The 17,833-nt window shown below is 31.5% G+C and overlaps 1 protein-coding gene across 3 annotated transcripts in view; it reads right to left on the bottom strand.

The window, feature by feature from the left end:
* LOC148312436 (uncharacterized) overlaps nucleotides 1-17,833 on the bottom strand; it is a 119,897-nt gene that overhangs the window by 17,971 nt on the left and 84,093 nt on the right. For all 3 annotated transcript variants that reach the window (XR_015839234.1, XM_088277275.1, XM_088277274.1), the window contains exon 3: nucleotides 5,532-5,684. Coding sequence is in view for 2 of the 3 variants with exons in the window: in XM_088277275.1 (XP_088133401.1) it covers nucleotides 5,532-5,684 (153 nt within the window). In the remaining variant the exon portion in view is untranslated. The remainder of the gene's footprint in view (nucleotides 1-5,531; nucleotides 5,685-17,833) is intronic.

Below are 17,833 nucleotides of genomic sequence, written 5' to 3'. Positions count from 1 at the left end.
GCCTTCCATTTAAGGAACCAGTCCAGAGTAATATTTAGTAATATAAGAGTTAAAAAATCATTTATATTTATTTAACCCCCCCCCTCTGGGAATCGAACTCGGGATCTCCAGAACGGTAGCCGAGCGAGAACACTACGGAGTCGGAAAATACACATTAGAGTATTCAATATACACATAAGAAGATTAAAAACGTCTTGACTTGCGACCTCATTGGCCCTTAACTGTAATTAAATTGGGGTTTTCCCATGAGGAGATTGTGGAAATGATTCAACAAAACAGAGTTTTTAGTTGTTTTCTAAGATAATCTCACTCTACTATTTCTAACTACGGGTGGAAGAAGATTTAGAGCAAATTTAGTGCGCTGGTTGCGGATTGGTAAGATTACTTTATCGATTTGGCGTTTAATTTGTAGAACTCCATTTTAATTTATGTATTAATTTTAAATCAAACACAGATTTTTTGAGTCTACTAAGATGTATTTGAACAAAACACATACAAAAATAATGTTGTGACAGTTGTTTCGCCTAGTTATGGCATTTTCAAACGAAAGATCACTTTACCCATGACAGTCGTTATAGCCGAACGAAAAGTTATTTACCAATTTGTCTGAAATGCGTAGTTTTTTTTGATACTCTGGAACCATATTATGTTACGTACTGATTTATCTTAAGCACGAGTAGATGGAGTTTACATTTCTCATCAGAAAGAAATGGGAAGGCTGAAGAAGGAGAGAAGAAGATAGAGTTTATCCTCTTCTCTTTTGTTTTTGAAGTAGTGGTGTCTCTCTCTCTCTTCAGCCTTCTTCTTATGTCCATTATTGAACAAGGCCTTCATTTTGGACTTCCACAGTTGTCTGTTGGACGCGACTCTCTTCCAGTGCAGGCCCGCCACTTTTTTTAATGTCATCGGACCATCTTGTCTGGGGCCTACCCACGCTTCTAGGCCTCCAGTCAAGCACCTTTTTCGTCCACCTATCCTCAGACATACGTGCCACATGACTTGCCCAGTTCCACTTTAGTTCCGCGATTTTTAGAGCCACATCGATTATTTGAGCCATATTATAGTAGGGTAATAAGACTGAATTTAGAAATTCCAAAAATCAGTCTTGCCTCATCGTTTAACAGCGCTTTTCTTAAAACACAGTTTTTGCATTGAAAACATAAGTTTTTCTTCGAAATATTAATATGGGTTTGAAAAGAAAAGAGTTATTAAAGGTAAGGAGTTAAAAAAAAACCCTATAGAAATTCTAAAAAACAAAAAAAAAATCCTATTTAAATTACAATTAAATTACAGTTCTTTTAAAAAATCAGGCGTGGTCAGATAAGTGACCTCTCTGGTGGTCTCCGGTGGAATGAATGCGACTTAACGAATGCTGGGCCTTAACACTGATTGCAGTCGAGTCATTTTTTTTTTGGTAGACACTTGTGTATAAAGTTATGTCAGTTTGGGATTTAGCTGGTGATTTTTTCTTCTGCATTCGTGTTTATGTTGCAAATACCCTGGGAATAGCGCCTATTTGCTTTCGGAATAATGGGGGTTTGTTCCCTGACACGGGTATTAGATTATACATAAATAAGTATCTCCCCAACGAGGTAAGAGCCAGTGGCTGCGGAGTGTAGCGATGCGGGCTCACATTTTAAGAGGTACTTTAAACAAGCCGAGAGGAAATTACTGGAGCGTATTATAATATTAATGTCTATGTTCGCAGACCTTACCTAAGTTCTCCTACGGATAAGATAAACCGCGAGGTTAATGTATCTAATATCTATTGTAATTAGAAGTATGTACATACATATTGAATACTCGTAAATTATTAATATTCACATTGATGTGCATATTTCATGTATCCACTATTTAAACGTTTTAACAAATAATTTAATTATTTGTCTTTTCTTTTATAAATATAACAATTTACATAAAATATTACGACAAACATATTTAAGTTAATACATACACCGACACACATATACACATACATACACACATACGTATAGGTACAAAAAAGGTAGATGACAGGTAGATAACATAATAAGATATGTAATAAATAATATCATATCACCCCTTATTGACTTTAGTATTATTATCTATTGAATACGACTTTGTACTAGTACAATGATATCGATGACAATTTTAGAATTAGTTAATAAAAATTACCAAAGCTGAGAAGAAAAAATAGTTTTTTTTGTTAGCCTATCAAATAAATTTAGATAATGCGATAATACATGAGCCTATGTAGATGCTTTTAAAAATACTAACTAAGCAGTATGCCGCTTCTCCACAGGTGTAACCAGAGATAGAACGCCATACCAATATGTCTTTGCATCAACCTTCGCCTCTTGCACATTCATGCATCTCCTCATATATTCCCGCCGATTATTAGAGCTCCTTACCTGACCACTTATGGCTCTTGTCCGCTACCCGGAATTTCGCCGTCCGGCAGTCCGGTTTTGAAAAATGAGAGCGACTACGACAGTTTAGCGTGATCGAATTTGCGCGCAACGTGTTCACGCGAAAATCAAGAGCACCGATCCGAAGAAAGATGGACAAAAACATAAGCCAATCCAAGCCAATCATCGTTTTATCACGCTAACTGAAGTGCCGGACGGTAAAATTCCGTGTAGTGCACAAACGCCCTTACGATTTGATCACGTATTTGAAATACTTGATTATGCAAAGTTTTCCTCGATTTTCCTCTGCTTCTATGTCCAACTACATTTACCGCATAAGTTTGTTTAATAATAGCAGGACAATGTACAAAATTGCATCTCAATTTTAATAAAGTAAATGAATTCATTAAAAGCTGGGAATTACAAGTTCCTTTGAAGGGGTGAATACAGGGGCACAGTTCGTAATTGATTATAATTTTCAAGTCAAGCAGTGTTATCACGAAACTGACCATTATTATAGGAATATTACAAAGGGTTATTATGTATATGTCGAATGCATACGCGGAATTAATGGATTGCGTTATTTCTCAGCATGCATGCTACGCGTTTCTCAACGAAATAATTTTCTTTGTCAGGGTATTGAAATATGAATTGAACTGGAACTAATTTTTCACACGCGTTTCATTATTAAAACGTTTCTTTGAATATTTTCAGTATATTGAAAAATAATATTACGCACATATTTTCTATGGATGGGAATCGACATCGTAGGAGGCTAATCCTTCTTAAAAACAGGCCACAAGGCCTACACCAAGAAAGAGAAGAAGAATATTTGAAAGAGAAAAAGAAGAAGAAGACATATTTGTTTTACTTTTTTGATGTAGATACATTTACAGACGTTTTTTTATTATTATTTATACTCATTATCAGACACTGGATAATTCGCCATCCGATGAAATATCAAACTTACAGGTGTCTTAACTGGAGATAAAGAACTATTTTTTATACGAAAGATTGAGCATCCTAGGGCTTACGACCTGGCATTTGACTGGCTTAAGTAATAACTTTATACACTTGTGTAACGTTCACTATTCCTGCCATTATTGAACAATGGTATAAAATTCTTTAATATTCTTAAAGAATTTTATACCATTGATCAATAATGGGAGTCTTTAATATTCGTGTCCACCATCGTAGTGTAATGATAAGCACGCTCGACTACCGTTCTGGAGGTCTTGGGCTCGATTCCCAGGGAGGGGTCAAATAAATATAAATTTTTTTTCACTCTAATATTTATCCAATATTACCCTGGACTGATACCTGAAACGGAGGGCTGATCACCTTTGCTTTATGTGTTAACGATCAAGATAATCTGCGTTTATATGGTGCAGTGCCCTATGCATCACTGGGGTGCGGATAAGGATTTGAAAAAGAATATTCTTAACCTAAAAATTATGCTTTGAGACAAATGTGACGTAATATTATTACAAATTACATTTCAATAAATACGCAGAGCACTCGAAACTCCTCACCAAAGTTTAGTAATGTTAATAAATAATACAAGCCGCCTTGCTCTACGAACTATCTGTTTTCCCTCTCAACGCGAGGGATTATCGTTATCAAATGATGGACATCTGTTAATTCTCACAAGTTATGGGAAATATAAATGTGTTCTCAACTAAGTTTCCGTCGATTCACGTGGTCGGAAGGAAACTTGAGATCCCTTGGGCCCACCCTCACTCCGCCGCACAGTTTGGTTATGCGACGGATAGGAGATATGGTGCCATTGATATTTTGTATCTTATGTATATACTATGGGAAATGCTAGAATAGGTATAATTATACCTAGGTTTATACGGGTTAACTCAGCATTACCCAATCCTGTTGGGTAATATTCGAAAACTGGCAAAAATAAATTGAAAATTTGCAGTTTACCCATGTATACCTACATAGATCTACCTAACACTGTCCAGCTAATATTAGGTTAGGTTAGATTTTAAAAAAATTACTAAATAATGTTTTTGGTATTATTTATGTTTTTTATTTTTAAAATAAAACGTATAAGTTCAAATACATATTTTGTTTCAATGTTCATTTGCCCTGACTCTGTACTTGCATATAAAGTCTATATTTTTCTAACATTAGCCAATCAGTCTTGGGTAGACCTAGTTGTAAACGGGTAAACCACGAATTCAATTTATGTTTGCTATTTTTCGAAGTTTTCCCAACAGCATTGGGTAATGCTAAGTTAACCCGGATACACCTAGGTTTGCTTCGTATTCTAGCATTACCCGAAATATACACATGGTTATTTCGGATATAGAAGTTCGTTTTATACTATTATATTTCTTAAAAAGTATTGTTTTATAAATTCATCACGTGACTTTAAGCACAAGCATAGTAAAATTGCTAGACATCAATGTATCGTATACATAATTTTAGGTGTTTATTGTTAACTGGTCAAATTAAAAAATTATGTCGGGTTGTGGTCCCGTGGTTAGTGTCGCGTTCTCTTAAGTCAGAATTTCTCGGTTCAAACCCCTCTACCGCAATTTGATACCTATTAGATGAGTCGCTTAGGCTTACAGAAATAGTATAAAAACACAAATATTCCTCTTTATCTAAAAAAAAAGCCTTAGAATAAAATTAAAATCATGTTTTCAGGCGGGTCTCAATATGTGAATATATGCCGGGATTCGGACCTTACATACAAGTAAAAGAGTCTCTGCTTAATAAAAGCTTTCCCTAATCCAACTTGGATGGGTGTTGAGAATTCATGTGCACTATATCACGGGATTGATCACTATATCTAGGAGTTACAAAAAATTGAAACTCAAGAAAAACTTGCCACATTCAAGTATGTCCAATATTTAAAAAGCTGTCGGTTAGGAGTCGAAATAATCGGCGGGTATGTAGATATGAATATGCATGAGTGTGGAAGAGGTGAATAATGTTTGCAAAGACAGAGTAGTGTGGCGGTCTATTCTCTCTGCTTTTGATGGGCAGTTACTTTTTAGGCTTATAAGTAAAAATATATATCATAATTTACTTAAGGGTCCATTGGACCCAGAACTGTAGTTATCGTCGTTTGTGGTAGACCGAGGGTTAGATAAAATCACAAGGGTTGGTTTTCATGTTACTGACCTTTGCCGCACTTGTCTAGGTGGTTGGTGACGGGCAGGTCCGGGGTGCACTGGCAGGACCTCTTCCCGGGATCACACACGGAGCCCGGGAAGCCGCACTCTTTCGTTATGTCGCATCGGTCTCCGAACTTCTTGACGCCGCGGGATTCATAATCTGGAAGGAAGAAGCGATCGATAAGAGTTGCATTTGTTGAATATGAAATAAGTAAAAGTATTAATATATTTTTGTCCCCCTCCGTAGGTCAGCACGTTCGGCTACCGTTCTGGAGGTCCCGGGTTCGATTCCCAGAAGGGGTCTAATAAATATAAGTGATTTTTTTAAATTATAATATTTATTCAACATTATCCTGGACTTTACCTGAAGTGGAGGGCTGATCACCTTTACTTCGTGTGTCAACGATCAAGATAACACTGCGTTTATATGATGCAGTGCCCTATGCACCATTGGGGTGCGGATAAGGGTTCGAGCGATTAATATATGAATACTTTTACTTATTTCATATTTAACCATTTAAAAAAGAATTATATACATATAATGGCGTTGCATATAAAATATATTGCTTTTGCCAAGGTCAAGTTATTTAATAATATTACTTAATTACAAAATATGATAGACTAATTGTAAAAGTATAAATGAGTGCCATTCAATTAAAAAAAAAAATAACCAAAAGTTTGTAGATAATTGGTTTCCTGCTCGCCAGGATGAGATGGATATCTGTAGGGAGGGGAATAAGCGGGGGTATTTAACCCCTTAATGATGTTTTTTTTAGGTTTAGGTAGGTTTAAAAAAATGTTTATCAAAGTTTATCGACTTTTCAGATAAAATATAACAATTTAAGCATATCTCATTTACAATTACGTTGGCAATATTTTGTGCTTATTCATTGTCGAAAAAGTAATTGAAAAATTCAAAATTGAAACGCATTTAGTGCGCGAGCGTGACTCGTTCAAAAGTATGAAACGGTTAAAATAAAATAAAAAATTAAAAAAATGCTGGTGTATTGAATAGTGCGTATAGATTTATTTTGAAAGGTAGCCAAATTAATTATTTACTCACTATAATTTTTCCATATCTATTTGATTATAAAAATAACAAATTAATAAATTTATCTCGCTATTTACGTTTTGCATGTTGCACTAAAAAAACACAATTAGCATTTATTTCTAGAAAGTATTGACTCAAATTATAACTGCGTTACTAGAAAAATATGACCGAAAACCCATAATAACCTAAGTATTATTGTATTATAAAATTTGTTTCCTGAATTATCTTTATTTAACAAGATGGGTTTTGTTTGAAATTCAGTATGTCGGGTCTGAATGCGGAAGTATGATTACACCAGAGAATTTTGTAGATTGTAGACACTCGGGCAGTGGAGAATTGTCATCTGGACCCTAAACCTTCAATGACATGAATGAACTCAAATAATATGTTTCTTATTGTCCTTGCATGTTTGTGTAATATTAAATGAACCCGAAAATAAATACAATTTATTATAGCACAAAAACATAAAGTATAAAACGGCAGTGAAAACGCTGAAGGTCACCACCGAATTTACGGGTAAGTAGTAGAAGTAACCTTCATAACATGGAATGGGTAAATACGCAACTGTCCGACCAGGTTTATGTATAATTGACATTAAAATTGTGTTTCAAAGCAAGCAATGTTTAACAATAAGCATCGTTATAAAGGGCTTGTACATATTAAAACGGTCAGGGGACGCGAATAAAGAACTCTGGAGCGCTAAACATAGAGCCTTATCGCCAATCTCAATGCATGTCCTAAAATATACGAGTACTCAAGGGATGGTTAATGTTACGCCAGCAGAGAGTCTACTTAATATTTTAATCAGAATTTTAAATGGAAAGCGATCGCCTAAACAAGATATGAAAATTTAACACTGTATACACTTGTACCGGCGATATACTATGTACAAACCTGGAAATAAATAATTGCTATTATCTAAACAAGGTTTGCAATCATAATTTTTATTTTATTAATTGATTCGGCACTTTGTGGTTATAGCTATTCATTTTTGATATAGTAAGATGATTAGTAGATAAGTTTTACACAATAGTAAGTTTTAGTTTACACAATAGTTTTACTCAATAGTTAGCATTAGTTTTAGTTTGTCACAACAGATTTTAAGAAATAGTGGTATTTACTACTTACTTAGTAAAAATGTACGTATAAATATTTTTAACTATCCAAATATTTAATTGAAATTGCATGAAAATATTAAATGACATTTTTTATTAAAAACTAAAAAAAAAGGCAAAAATGTTGCTCACAACATTTGAGAGTGTCCAAAAATACTTGTTCAGAAATCTGTGTTGTAAATTTTCTTCATCTATGTTGAGATGTCAAAAAAAAATAGACCCTGAGTGGAGAAACCCAGATTTGTAAATTTGAACACACTGAAAATGTTGTGAACAACATGACTGCTCCAAGAAGTATAAGCTGCAAAAAATATGAAAATCAGGTTTTCAGGCGTTTCTTAGTATGTAAAATAATCTATGTTCGAATCTTACATACAAATAAAAGGGTTTCTGCTAAATTTAAGCTTTCCAAATCCAATCAAAGATGGGTGTTGTGAACTCAATAACGAAACGTCATATTCTAATATTTTTCATCTATATTGAGATATCAATTATCAATTAAATAATCTTGATCCAAATAATTCCTATGTGAAGAAAATTCAGAAAATATTAACAAAAATTTATTGCAAATACGATTTATTACTCGACCACGAACATTTAATTGTTTTCTTGATTACTTTTTCTTCATTTCATAGTCTATAAAAGCGTTTTATTTTCATTAAATGAATAACGTGTTCACATTGTACTCATAATACATGTAGGTGTAGTGATTTTGTTACTAAGGCTTATAAATGAACAAGGAGACCGTTGCCTGGATAAATTGAATTGAGTGTTAATCTTGTATGCTTTGCATTATACTAAGGTGAAGTTGATTATAATATGACGTTGATTGGGGTGGAAAATTCAGTTGGGATTTCCCAGCGCGTCATTTTCCCTCTCTACATGCACTCGTGACGTGGAAATTGAATCCAGTGAAGCTGAGGTTCTAGGCAAATTTAAAAAAAAACTTGTGCTTAAATAATTTATGTTTGATTAAAAGTGCTACATCATAAGGGGTTTTCTTTGTCTTAGATGCTGCATTGGATTGTTGTCTTTCTGTGTCATGATAACAGGTTTGTAAGTTATTATGTAGTTAATATTTGTGTCAGTAAAAAATCGCAACTTATAATAGAATGGGGAAAAATAATGCTTGAATGGGAAATACGATAAATGAACAATTTGCGAATGTCTTGGCACTGTCCCGTGTCTATCTGCTGTACTAGTCGGGGTTGTGGAGGCATCTGTGTACTGGTCAACGTCGGGTTGGAATCGAGTCCTGGTGACCAACTGAGCTAACTAACTATCTAGCAATCTCTTTCACTGCCTATGTTGGGGCACTTCTAGACACTTGGTGGTGGTTTTACAAACTTGTATTTAGATCACTTTAACCAGCCTTTTAAGGGTTTAGGCCCTATAAATACCAAGACTATTATATTTTTGTTTATTTGTGTAAAAAAATCATATGAAAAATAACTTATGTTTGAATTTTTTAATAAATTTTTGAGTCTACTAATTTGTATTTAATTAAAAAACACATAAAAATTAATATTGTGACAATTGTTTTGCCTAGTTATGGCATTTTCAAACGTTACACGTCACAATATTAAATTTTAATATGTTTTTTTAAAAAATAAAATACAACTCAGTACACTAAAAAAATCTGTGTTTAAATTAAAAATTAAAACACAAATTAAAATGGAGATCTACAAATTAAACGCCAAATCAATAAACGAATGAAAAATAACTAATTTAATTGGCGATACACTCAAAATGTTGCAAATTTTTAATAATGAATTACGAATACTCGTGTATTTTTAACGTCATTCAACAAATAAAAGCCGAATCAATAAACGAAGTAGCGAAATTTCCCTTGAAATTAAATATTTCAGCTATAAATTGCAATTACATTCCAAATTTAGTAATCGCAACGATTTCCGTTAATTTTCGTAAGTTTGTCGAAAACAAGTTTAATAATCTAAGGAAAAGTTCTACAAAATAGAGTCGGATCTTAGATTTTCAGGTCATTAGTGCTTGATGGAGAATTCAATTTTTCGTTAAATTGAGCTGAAGTGCTTTCTATTCCATAACTTCGCAAACTTTCAGGAAGGGTATCCAATTTTACTTCATCATAAGGTTTTTACGGGTAATTTTTTTTATAAAAATGTAACTGAGACGAAAAATTCAAACAGATATTTTTAAAAAGTGGAATATCGACGTAAGACATTATTTTAATTAATTCAATTAGTCATCATCCTATTAAAACTAATCGACGCTTATAATAACGATAAATTTGACGTTTTATTTTAATTTTATTATTATTATATTTTAATTTTTAATTATTGTTTATTATATTTTAATTTCTAATTATTGTTGATTATGTTTTTTTATTAATGAATAACCCGCAAAGCCTCTATTTAAGAGGCTTGTCTCCAGGTAGAATAGTTAGGAAAGGGAAGGCATATGTGAAAAGTACATTATTAATACCCAGACCAATTCGGCTGTCCAAACTTAAAACACAGTAAAGGACATTTTTTTGTAGTACGTTTTTTTTTGGATTTTTGGACTACTATGCCCAAAAATGGATCTAATCTAATCCAATTTGGAATCTACTTAGTCCAAAAATGCAAAAAAAAACGTACTACAAAAAAATGTCCCTTACTGTATTTTGAGTTTGGACAAGAGAATTGAAGATGAATTCCAACCGATTTGAAGATGAAACCAGTTCTAAATAAGTCATAATTAATATAAATATTAAAAATCTTTTCATGAATTGATTCGGAAATCGCTTTCTGGTAATATGTAACCATTTTAATGTAAACCAAACTTAATGTAACTCGTGTTGTGATGCTTTCAGCATTAATATCAAACACCATATTATATAATGATGCTAAAAACATAGAAACATAGTAGTTTTTTTGCATTAAAAAAAAATATTATTAATATTAAAACCCTTATCCGCACCCCCATGGTGCATAGGGCACTGCATTATATAAACACAGTGTTATCTTGATAGCAAACACACGAAGGAAAGGTGATCAGCCAGGTGATTGGTAATAAAAAAAATGTTAAGATATGTCAACATTGAATAATAATATAGAAGTCTGTGATTTTACAGAGCTTACGACCCGTCATAGTCTGATTGAAGTTATCACTTAAACCTGGTTGACAGGTTGCAAGCCTATCAATGCTCAAACTTGCATATTCTTCTTCTTCTATGTTACGGTATAAAAATAGCTTTTAAGTAGACAAACCCAAATTAGTGAACAAGGATTTGGAAAAACCGAAAATATTAATAAAATTTATTATAAATATATGAAGAAGATACCTAAAAAATGTGTATATGTGAATATTTTTTACTTGTGTTAAAAACATATTTAAGTTAAAATTTTATATCGTATGATTTTTCAGAAATAATTTAAATATTTGAAGCACTGACTTATATTTTTATATTTCAAAACTTTAATTGATATTTTTTTGGTGAAAATAACTCCTAAAACTTATTTATATGTTGATGAGTTTCGAAGAAAGTAATCTTAATAAAGTTAATTTTTTAACCTCAAATCGGTCGATACTGATATGAAGTTAAGATGAGATACTTTAGAAATTACATTTTACAAAAAAGCTATATTTCGGAAAAATTACATGAAAAAGAACGTTATTTTCGTTTGTACTTAAAATAATTATTGTAAAATATTTAATTTTCATAATTCACATTTCATTAAATTTAATACCGTGCAATTTAAAAGGAGTGTCCATGATGAGAAAAACTGCATTAGGCGGAATTAAATTCAAAGGCCTCAGGACACACGCATGCATTGTAATATTATGTAAATTCAAGTCGCAATTTTTATGTTATGAATGTACTGAACATGTTTACATGTAATTTTTACAAATAAATTTAAAAAATAAATAAAAGAAATAGAAATTAAAATTATTCGCAATAAATTGATGGTGGCACCCGCCGTATAGCATGTTGCGCTATTTTGTTGAAACCACAGCTCTGTCACATCAATGCCATTTAACTGAAGTACGAAGAAGTTAGTAATCACATTTCTGTAGCGCTCTCCAATTATATAAGTATGTTTTATTTGTTGATTTAGTATTGGCGTTGTGGTACAACATGATTATTTAATTTATTTATTGACTTAGCGTTTAATTTGTAGAACTCCATTTTAATGTATGTATTAATTTTTAAATCAAACTCAGATTTTTTAAGTATACAAAGTTGTATTTTATTAACAAAAACACGTAAAAAATTAATATTGTGACAATTGTCTCACCTAGTTAGACATTCGTTTGAAAATGACATAATTAGGCGAAACAATTGTCACAATATTAATTTCTAATCTGTTTTTGTTATTAAAATACAACTTTGTAGACTCAAAAAATCTGTGTTTGATTTAAGTTTTTTTTTTAAATATAATGATGATTTAGATATGAAAATAAAATACTTGTATAGGATCAAATATAAACACGAATAGTTTTAAGAGTTACAGATGAAAATACAAACTCTTCTCTAATTTTCTCAAAAAAGTATTAATAATCTCAAAAAAGTTGTATTTTGCAAGTATGTATTTAATTTTTGTTAATAATATTATAACTACCTAAATATTTATAAAAGAAAACAGATAGTTAGGCAATAACTTAGTTTCCACCCAAATGGTAACACCTTTTGACAACGATCTGAGGAATTAGATGGATCAAATGCTTTCACCATTTCTCTATGGTACTAGTTTATATTTGGTGGAATGAATCAAACGATATTTTTTGCCCAATTATTGGGTTTTTACTATCGTTTCTCGGTTTGAAATTCTCTCCGGGAAATGTATTAACTTTATTTTCATGCAAAAAAAAATAACGAGGACATTTAAAGCTATGCGCGTTGCATTGAAATAGGCGCAGTAAGCGACCTTTCTCGAACTAGGTCATAAGTTGAGTGACCTTATGTGTGTAGTATTATATGTAGGCCTACTCAGGTATTCCTGTATGTTGAGTTAGACATGACTTAAGCACGTTTAGACCAGTCGTGAAGAAATAACGTTCTATTTTTATACCTACCCCCAATCAAGAGTAAAATTGTGTGAGAACCAGACATATGTATGTAATGAATTCCAGCATGAAAAGCTTAGGTTGCTTATTACGATTATACACAAGTAAACTCAAGTTTTTCTGTTCGCTTCCGTGGTGTAGTGGTAAGCGAGCTTGGCTACTGCGCTGGAGGTCCTGGGTTCGATTCTCGGGGGGTTAAATAAATATAGATACATGTGATTTTTCACTGTAATATTCATTCAATATTACCCTAGACGCCCTAGACTGGTGCCTGAAGTGGAGGGCTGATCACTTTTCCTTCATGTGTTGACGATCAAGGTAACATTACGTTTGTATGATGCAGTGCTCCATGCACCATCGGGTGTGGATAGGGGTTTGAAGAAGAAGAAGAAACTTAAGTCACAATACTTTGAGTATTTTGTTATTTTTATATTTTTGACATCTCAACATAGATGAAGTAGAATATGGAAATCTTAGGATTTACATGGCTTACAACCTGTCATAGTCTAGAAAACCACAATAGATTTTTTTTGGAAATGAATTTACTGTGAAATCAACCAGATGGACATATAAAACATGTCCCTCATATTAGGTTTTTTTTTGTATACATTTTGTAAAATATTCTTATTCAGTAAAGCTTCAATTTCTAAATGTGAAATTTTTTAAAATGTTAGATTTTAAACAATATTGCCTTATATCATATGAATTTATAAATAAATCAAATAAAATATTTTTGTCATCATTCATAAAAATGAAAAACATTGTACTTAAATGATAATTTTATGATAACTTTTATTGTGCTGAATACGATCAAAAGCAAGACGGAGCGTGCGTTGTGAAAGCCCTGGATGAGTTGTAAAAGATATATTTTGACGATCATGTCAAATTGATATTACGCCTAAACGTGTTTTGGTCGTTAGCAACATGGCAGTAATGCTTTATGACTCGACATGTTGCCTCCAGACACTACCCTGCTTCGTCTACTTGTATGGGGGAGGAAATTCCATAGGGACCAAGTCCGCCAACGAGTTTTATTTCAAATAAGATCCAAAATATAATTCATAATTTGAAATCCAAAGTATAAAAAAAATATATCCCTAATAAGATGAAAAATACGACAATACTTTAAGTGTGTCCAAATTTTTTTTTACAGCGCTGGGTTTGTTAACATAGGAGATATTTATGTATAGATGCTACGTATTAATATATTGATACTAGGTATCTGTTGCGTATGTTTTCTGTTTTATGTGTTTACTGTTTTTTTTTTGCCGTTACCTTATAGCACTTATTTTTACTTCATTGCTCTTCTCAACTTGTAAATCTCATAACTGTTTGTTTTTTTTAATTTTAAATTTATTTTTATTATTTTTACTTTAGCTCTAAATTAAGTCTGTCTAACTTTTGCTGTATTTTGTTCTTGCTGTATACTACGCTCCATCTTGCTTTTGATCGTATTCAGCACAATGAAAGTTATCATTAAATTATCATTTAAGTACAATGTTTTTCATTTTTACGAATGATGACAAAAATATTTTATTTGATTTATTTATAATATCATATGAGATAAGGGAATATTGTGAAAAGTCTAACATTTTAAACAATTTCATATTTAAAAATTGAAGCTTGTTAACTCATTTAACATTAGTGAAATTTTGTAATTGGAATGTTACAATTACCTGTTTTATTTGTTATTCATTATTGTAAATGTATTCATGTTAATGTTCTGTCAAATTTCTTAGTAAATAAATAAATATCAAGTGTTGTAACTGTTTAAATTGATGAGGTAATAGGACATAAAGATCTATCTGATAGATAGATAGATTCCATCATATTTAGTCGTGTATTATTAAAAAAATATATGAAAAGACGAATAATATATTGAATCTATCATGTCTATTGTATTGTTTTTAGGGATCAACCTTATTAATTTATTATAGCTATACACATCCACAATCATTTTTAAGGCATAAACAAAATATATTATAAATCCTTGTACATAATCTTCTTCTTCAAACCCTCATTTGCACCTGTGAGTGCATAGGGCCCTGCATAATATAAACGTAGTGTTATTTTGATCGTAAACACATGAACGAAAGGTGATCAGCCCTCCGCTTCAGGTACAAAAGTACAGGGTAATATTGAATAAATATAAGAGTGAAAAAATCACTTATATTCATTTGACTCCACCATAGGAATTTAATCCGGGACCTCCAGTACGGTAGCCTAGCGTACTGACCATTACACTACGGAGGCGGTCAATAGTAAACTAGTCGTGTGCAATGAAATAAAATTAAATAAGTGGTATTATATTTGCAAGTGTTGAATTCTTAAAAAATAACTTAATTTTAGTTATATTTTTGAGTGTGTCTCAAATACGATATCACGTTAAATTTTCACATAAATTTTCAAAGTGTTCGTATGTTACAATAAAGAAGGTTCAGCGTCATTTTTATTATAAATTGCTTTATTTTCTAAGGGAAAGCGATGATAAAAACGGAAAATTTGAGAGAACAAGGTGGAGTTTTCGCAAAATGAACTTAATATCTGGTCTCCCCTAGGGCTCCCGAGACACTTTACCGAACCGCGTTTCCAGAAACGTTTTAAAGATATTTTTTCAGGAACGGTTTGGCAGTGCCTTATGTCACTGAAATGTAAATACGGCATCGGCTGAAATTTTACGACAGCCCTGAATGTTTCGAAGGGAATTGGGACGCACATAAATTATGGCAAAAATTTATTGATGTACATAAAAAGTTTTCTTGTGTACGCACCCGATACAAACATTACTTTTTAAATGTCTTCACGTCTGTTTAAAAAATAAATCGTGATCAATTTCATGCGTAACTTTTATTATAAAGTAATCTGATCCCTCTCTGTGGTGTAATGGTCAGCGTATTTAGCTAGAGGGCCTGGACTCGATTCCCAGGGGGAAGGTGAAAAAAAAGTTATTTTGCACTCTAATATTTATTTAATATTACCAATGACTGGTCCCCGAAGAGCAGGAGTAATTACCTTAACTTCATGTAAGTAACGATCAAGATAACTCTGCGTTAGTACGATCCAGTGCCCTATGCACCAATGGTTTGCACCAATGGCACCTGTTTGATTTCACACAATGATTGATACAATGTATCCAAATTCATATTCCGCCAATTATTTTAATTTATTCAGATAACTTTTAATAATCGGTTAGTATATTAATAGACATATTGCATAAGAGAAATATTCTGCAACCAACATAGAGACAGTGTGATAAAAATGGTCATTCTTTTCTTATATCACCTTTCAAACATCGATCATATATCGTTTTGATGCACATTCGTCTAAGAGATCGTATTTAGACTGCATTCAGTCTACTTTAATCCTTCTTTTGCTATTTCCATGCTTTACATCCATATATCGCTCACTCCTTTCAAAAACAAAAACACAAATTTACAATTTTCAGTTGTTCATGTTTTCAGAATGCCCAAAAAATGTACTATATCCCAGCAAAAGCAGCATATTTTTAACATAATATTTAGCCGCTACAGGGCAGAAAGTGTTGTTTTTGCATTTTGAAGAAAAATGTAATGTTTAAATATTTTTTAAAATATACTAAATATTTTTCAAATGGAGAAAAAACATTCAGGTTTTACCTAAAAAGACCTGTTGCACAGTAAAAAGTCCAATAAATGGCTTGATATATATTTTAAATACATTTTATTATATTTTTTCAAAAATCAAGTTTTTTGCTTTACGATGTTGTTGAAAGGAGTGAGCGATATCAGAGCTAGAACAATTTGTTTTACAATAAATAATTACAAACCTATGTGCATATTTAGGAATTTTTTAAATGAGTAATAAGTTATTATCCGTTATGGACGACTACTAATAAACAAATCCAGTTATGAATTATCAAAAAGAGGATTTATTTTAAAATTAATCACGCTTTCAGTTAAATTTCAATTAAATATTCGTGAATATAGTTCGTTCCATTAATATCCAATATCGAAACACAAATATGAACTGTATTCAATTTAAATCGAAACCGATTGAATATTAACTTTTAATAATTTAGTTTTGTACAAATATTTGTTAAAACCGCAAACTCTATGTGGCTGGATCAGTGCCAACTTAAAATGGTTTAAAATTATTTAAATGGGTTGAAAAACTGAGAACGTCTTACTTGTTGATAAAATTACCTTTTAAATAATAATTTCAATTCATTTCATATGCTAGTAATGAAAAATTATATGGTAAAATAAAGAAAAAAGGTAAAGGATTTAAAAAAAATATTTTTGTATTTATTTGTATTTTGAATGCTGAGGTAAAAAATGCAAGCCTGTAAGGATTATGTAATATATATACTATAAAAATAATTTAAATAAAATCTAAAAAAATGAGCAGAACACATAAAGAAATAAGAGTATAATAAAAGTTAAACATAGTGGAAAAATTTAACCTACGTACGTATAACGGTTTAACGCTGCTGTTGTTTTTACATCTGTGCAATATTAAATTAAGTAAGTTCTGGGCTTATTAAGAATTTTGTTTGGATTTTTTTTTGATAGTCTCATTTGTTGAGTTTAAAAATTTTCAGTATATTTATGAACACTTGGTAATTTAAAATTCCTTAAACAAAATATATTTATTTTGTATAAGAATTCAGAAAGATGAAAGCTAAACAATTTACTTTTAAAAAGCACAGTTTTACTTTTTGTTCTTCAGTATATTAATAAATTAATTCATGAATTTTTCTAATAATTTCTATTTCCTTGTAGTCATTTTTAATTTCCATTACTTGCATTCCTTTAACCCCTCGCCTTTATGAAAGGTCATTAAACATTTAAATTAAATCCTTTATCAGTCAAGGATCCCTTCTTGTCATGAAGTTTCTGTGTTAGAATTTCTGAATTGTTGGGCTTCCTTTCGCGTGACTTCCTAAAAGTTTTTGGGAATAGTTCAGTATACAATATTAAAAATTGATGAACTTTATCCAAAACTCCCAGAGTAAATATTAGGAACAAACTTAATGAAATAATAATAAAATATTTACTAAACTTACAAATGGCAGTAAATTAAACATATTTTTAAATAAAAATCTTTATGTTCATTTGCTAAAAATCTGAAATCTCC

Source organism: Brachycentrus maculatus, unplaced genomic scaffold, assembly GCF_059751285.1.
Source record: "Brachycentrus maculatus isolate JH-2025_06_01 unplaced genomic scaffold, ASM5975128v1 h1tg000040l, whole genome shotgun sequence".
In the NCBI taxonomy this organism is placed as follows: Eukaryota; Metazoa; Arthropoda; class Insecta; order Trichoptera; family Brachycentridae; genus Brachycentrus; species Brachycentrus maculatus.
The sequence above is the reverse complement of the archived record's forward strand: the minus strand, read 5'-3'. Positions and strand labels throughout refer to the sequence as shown.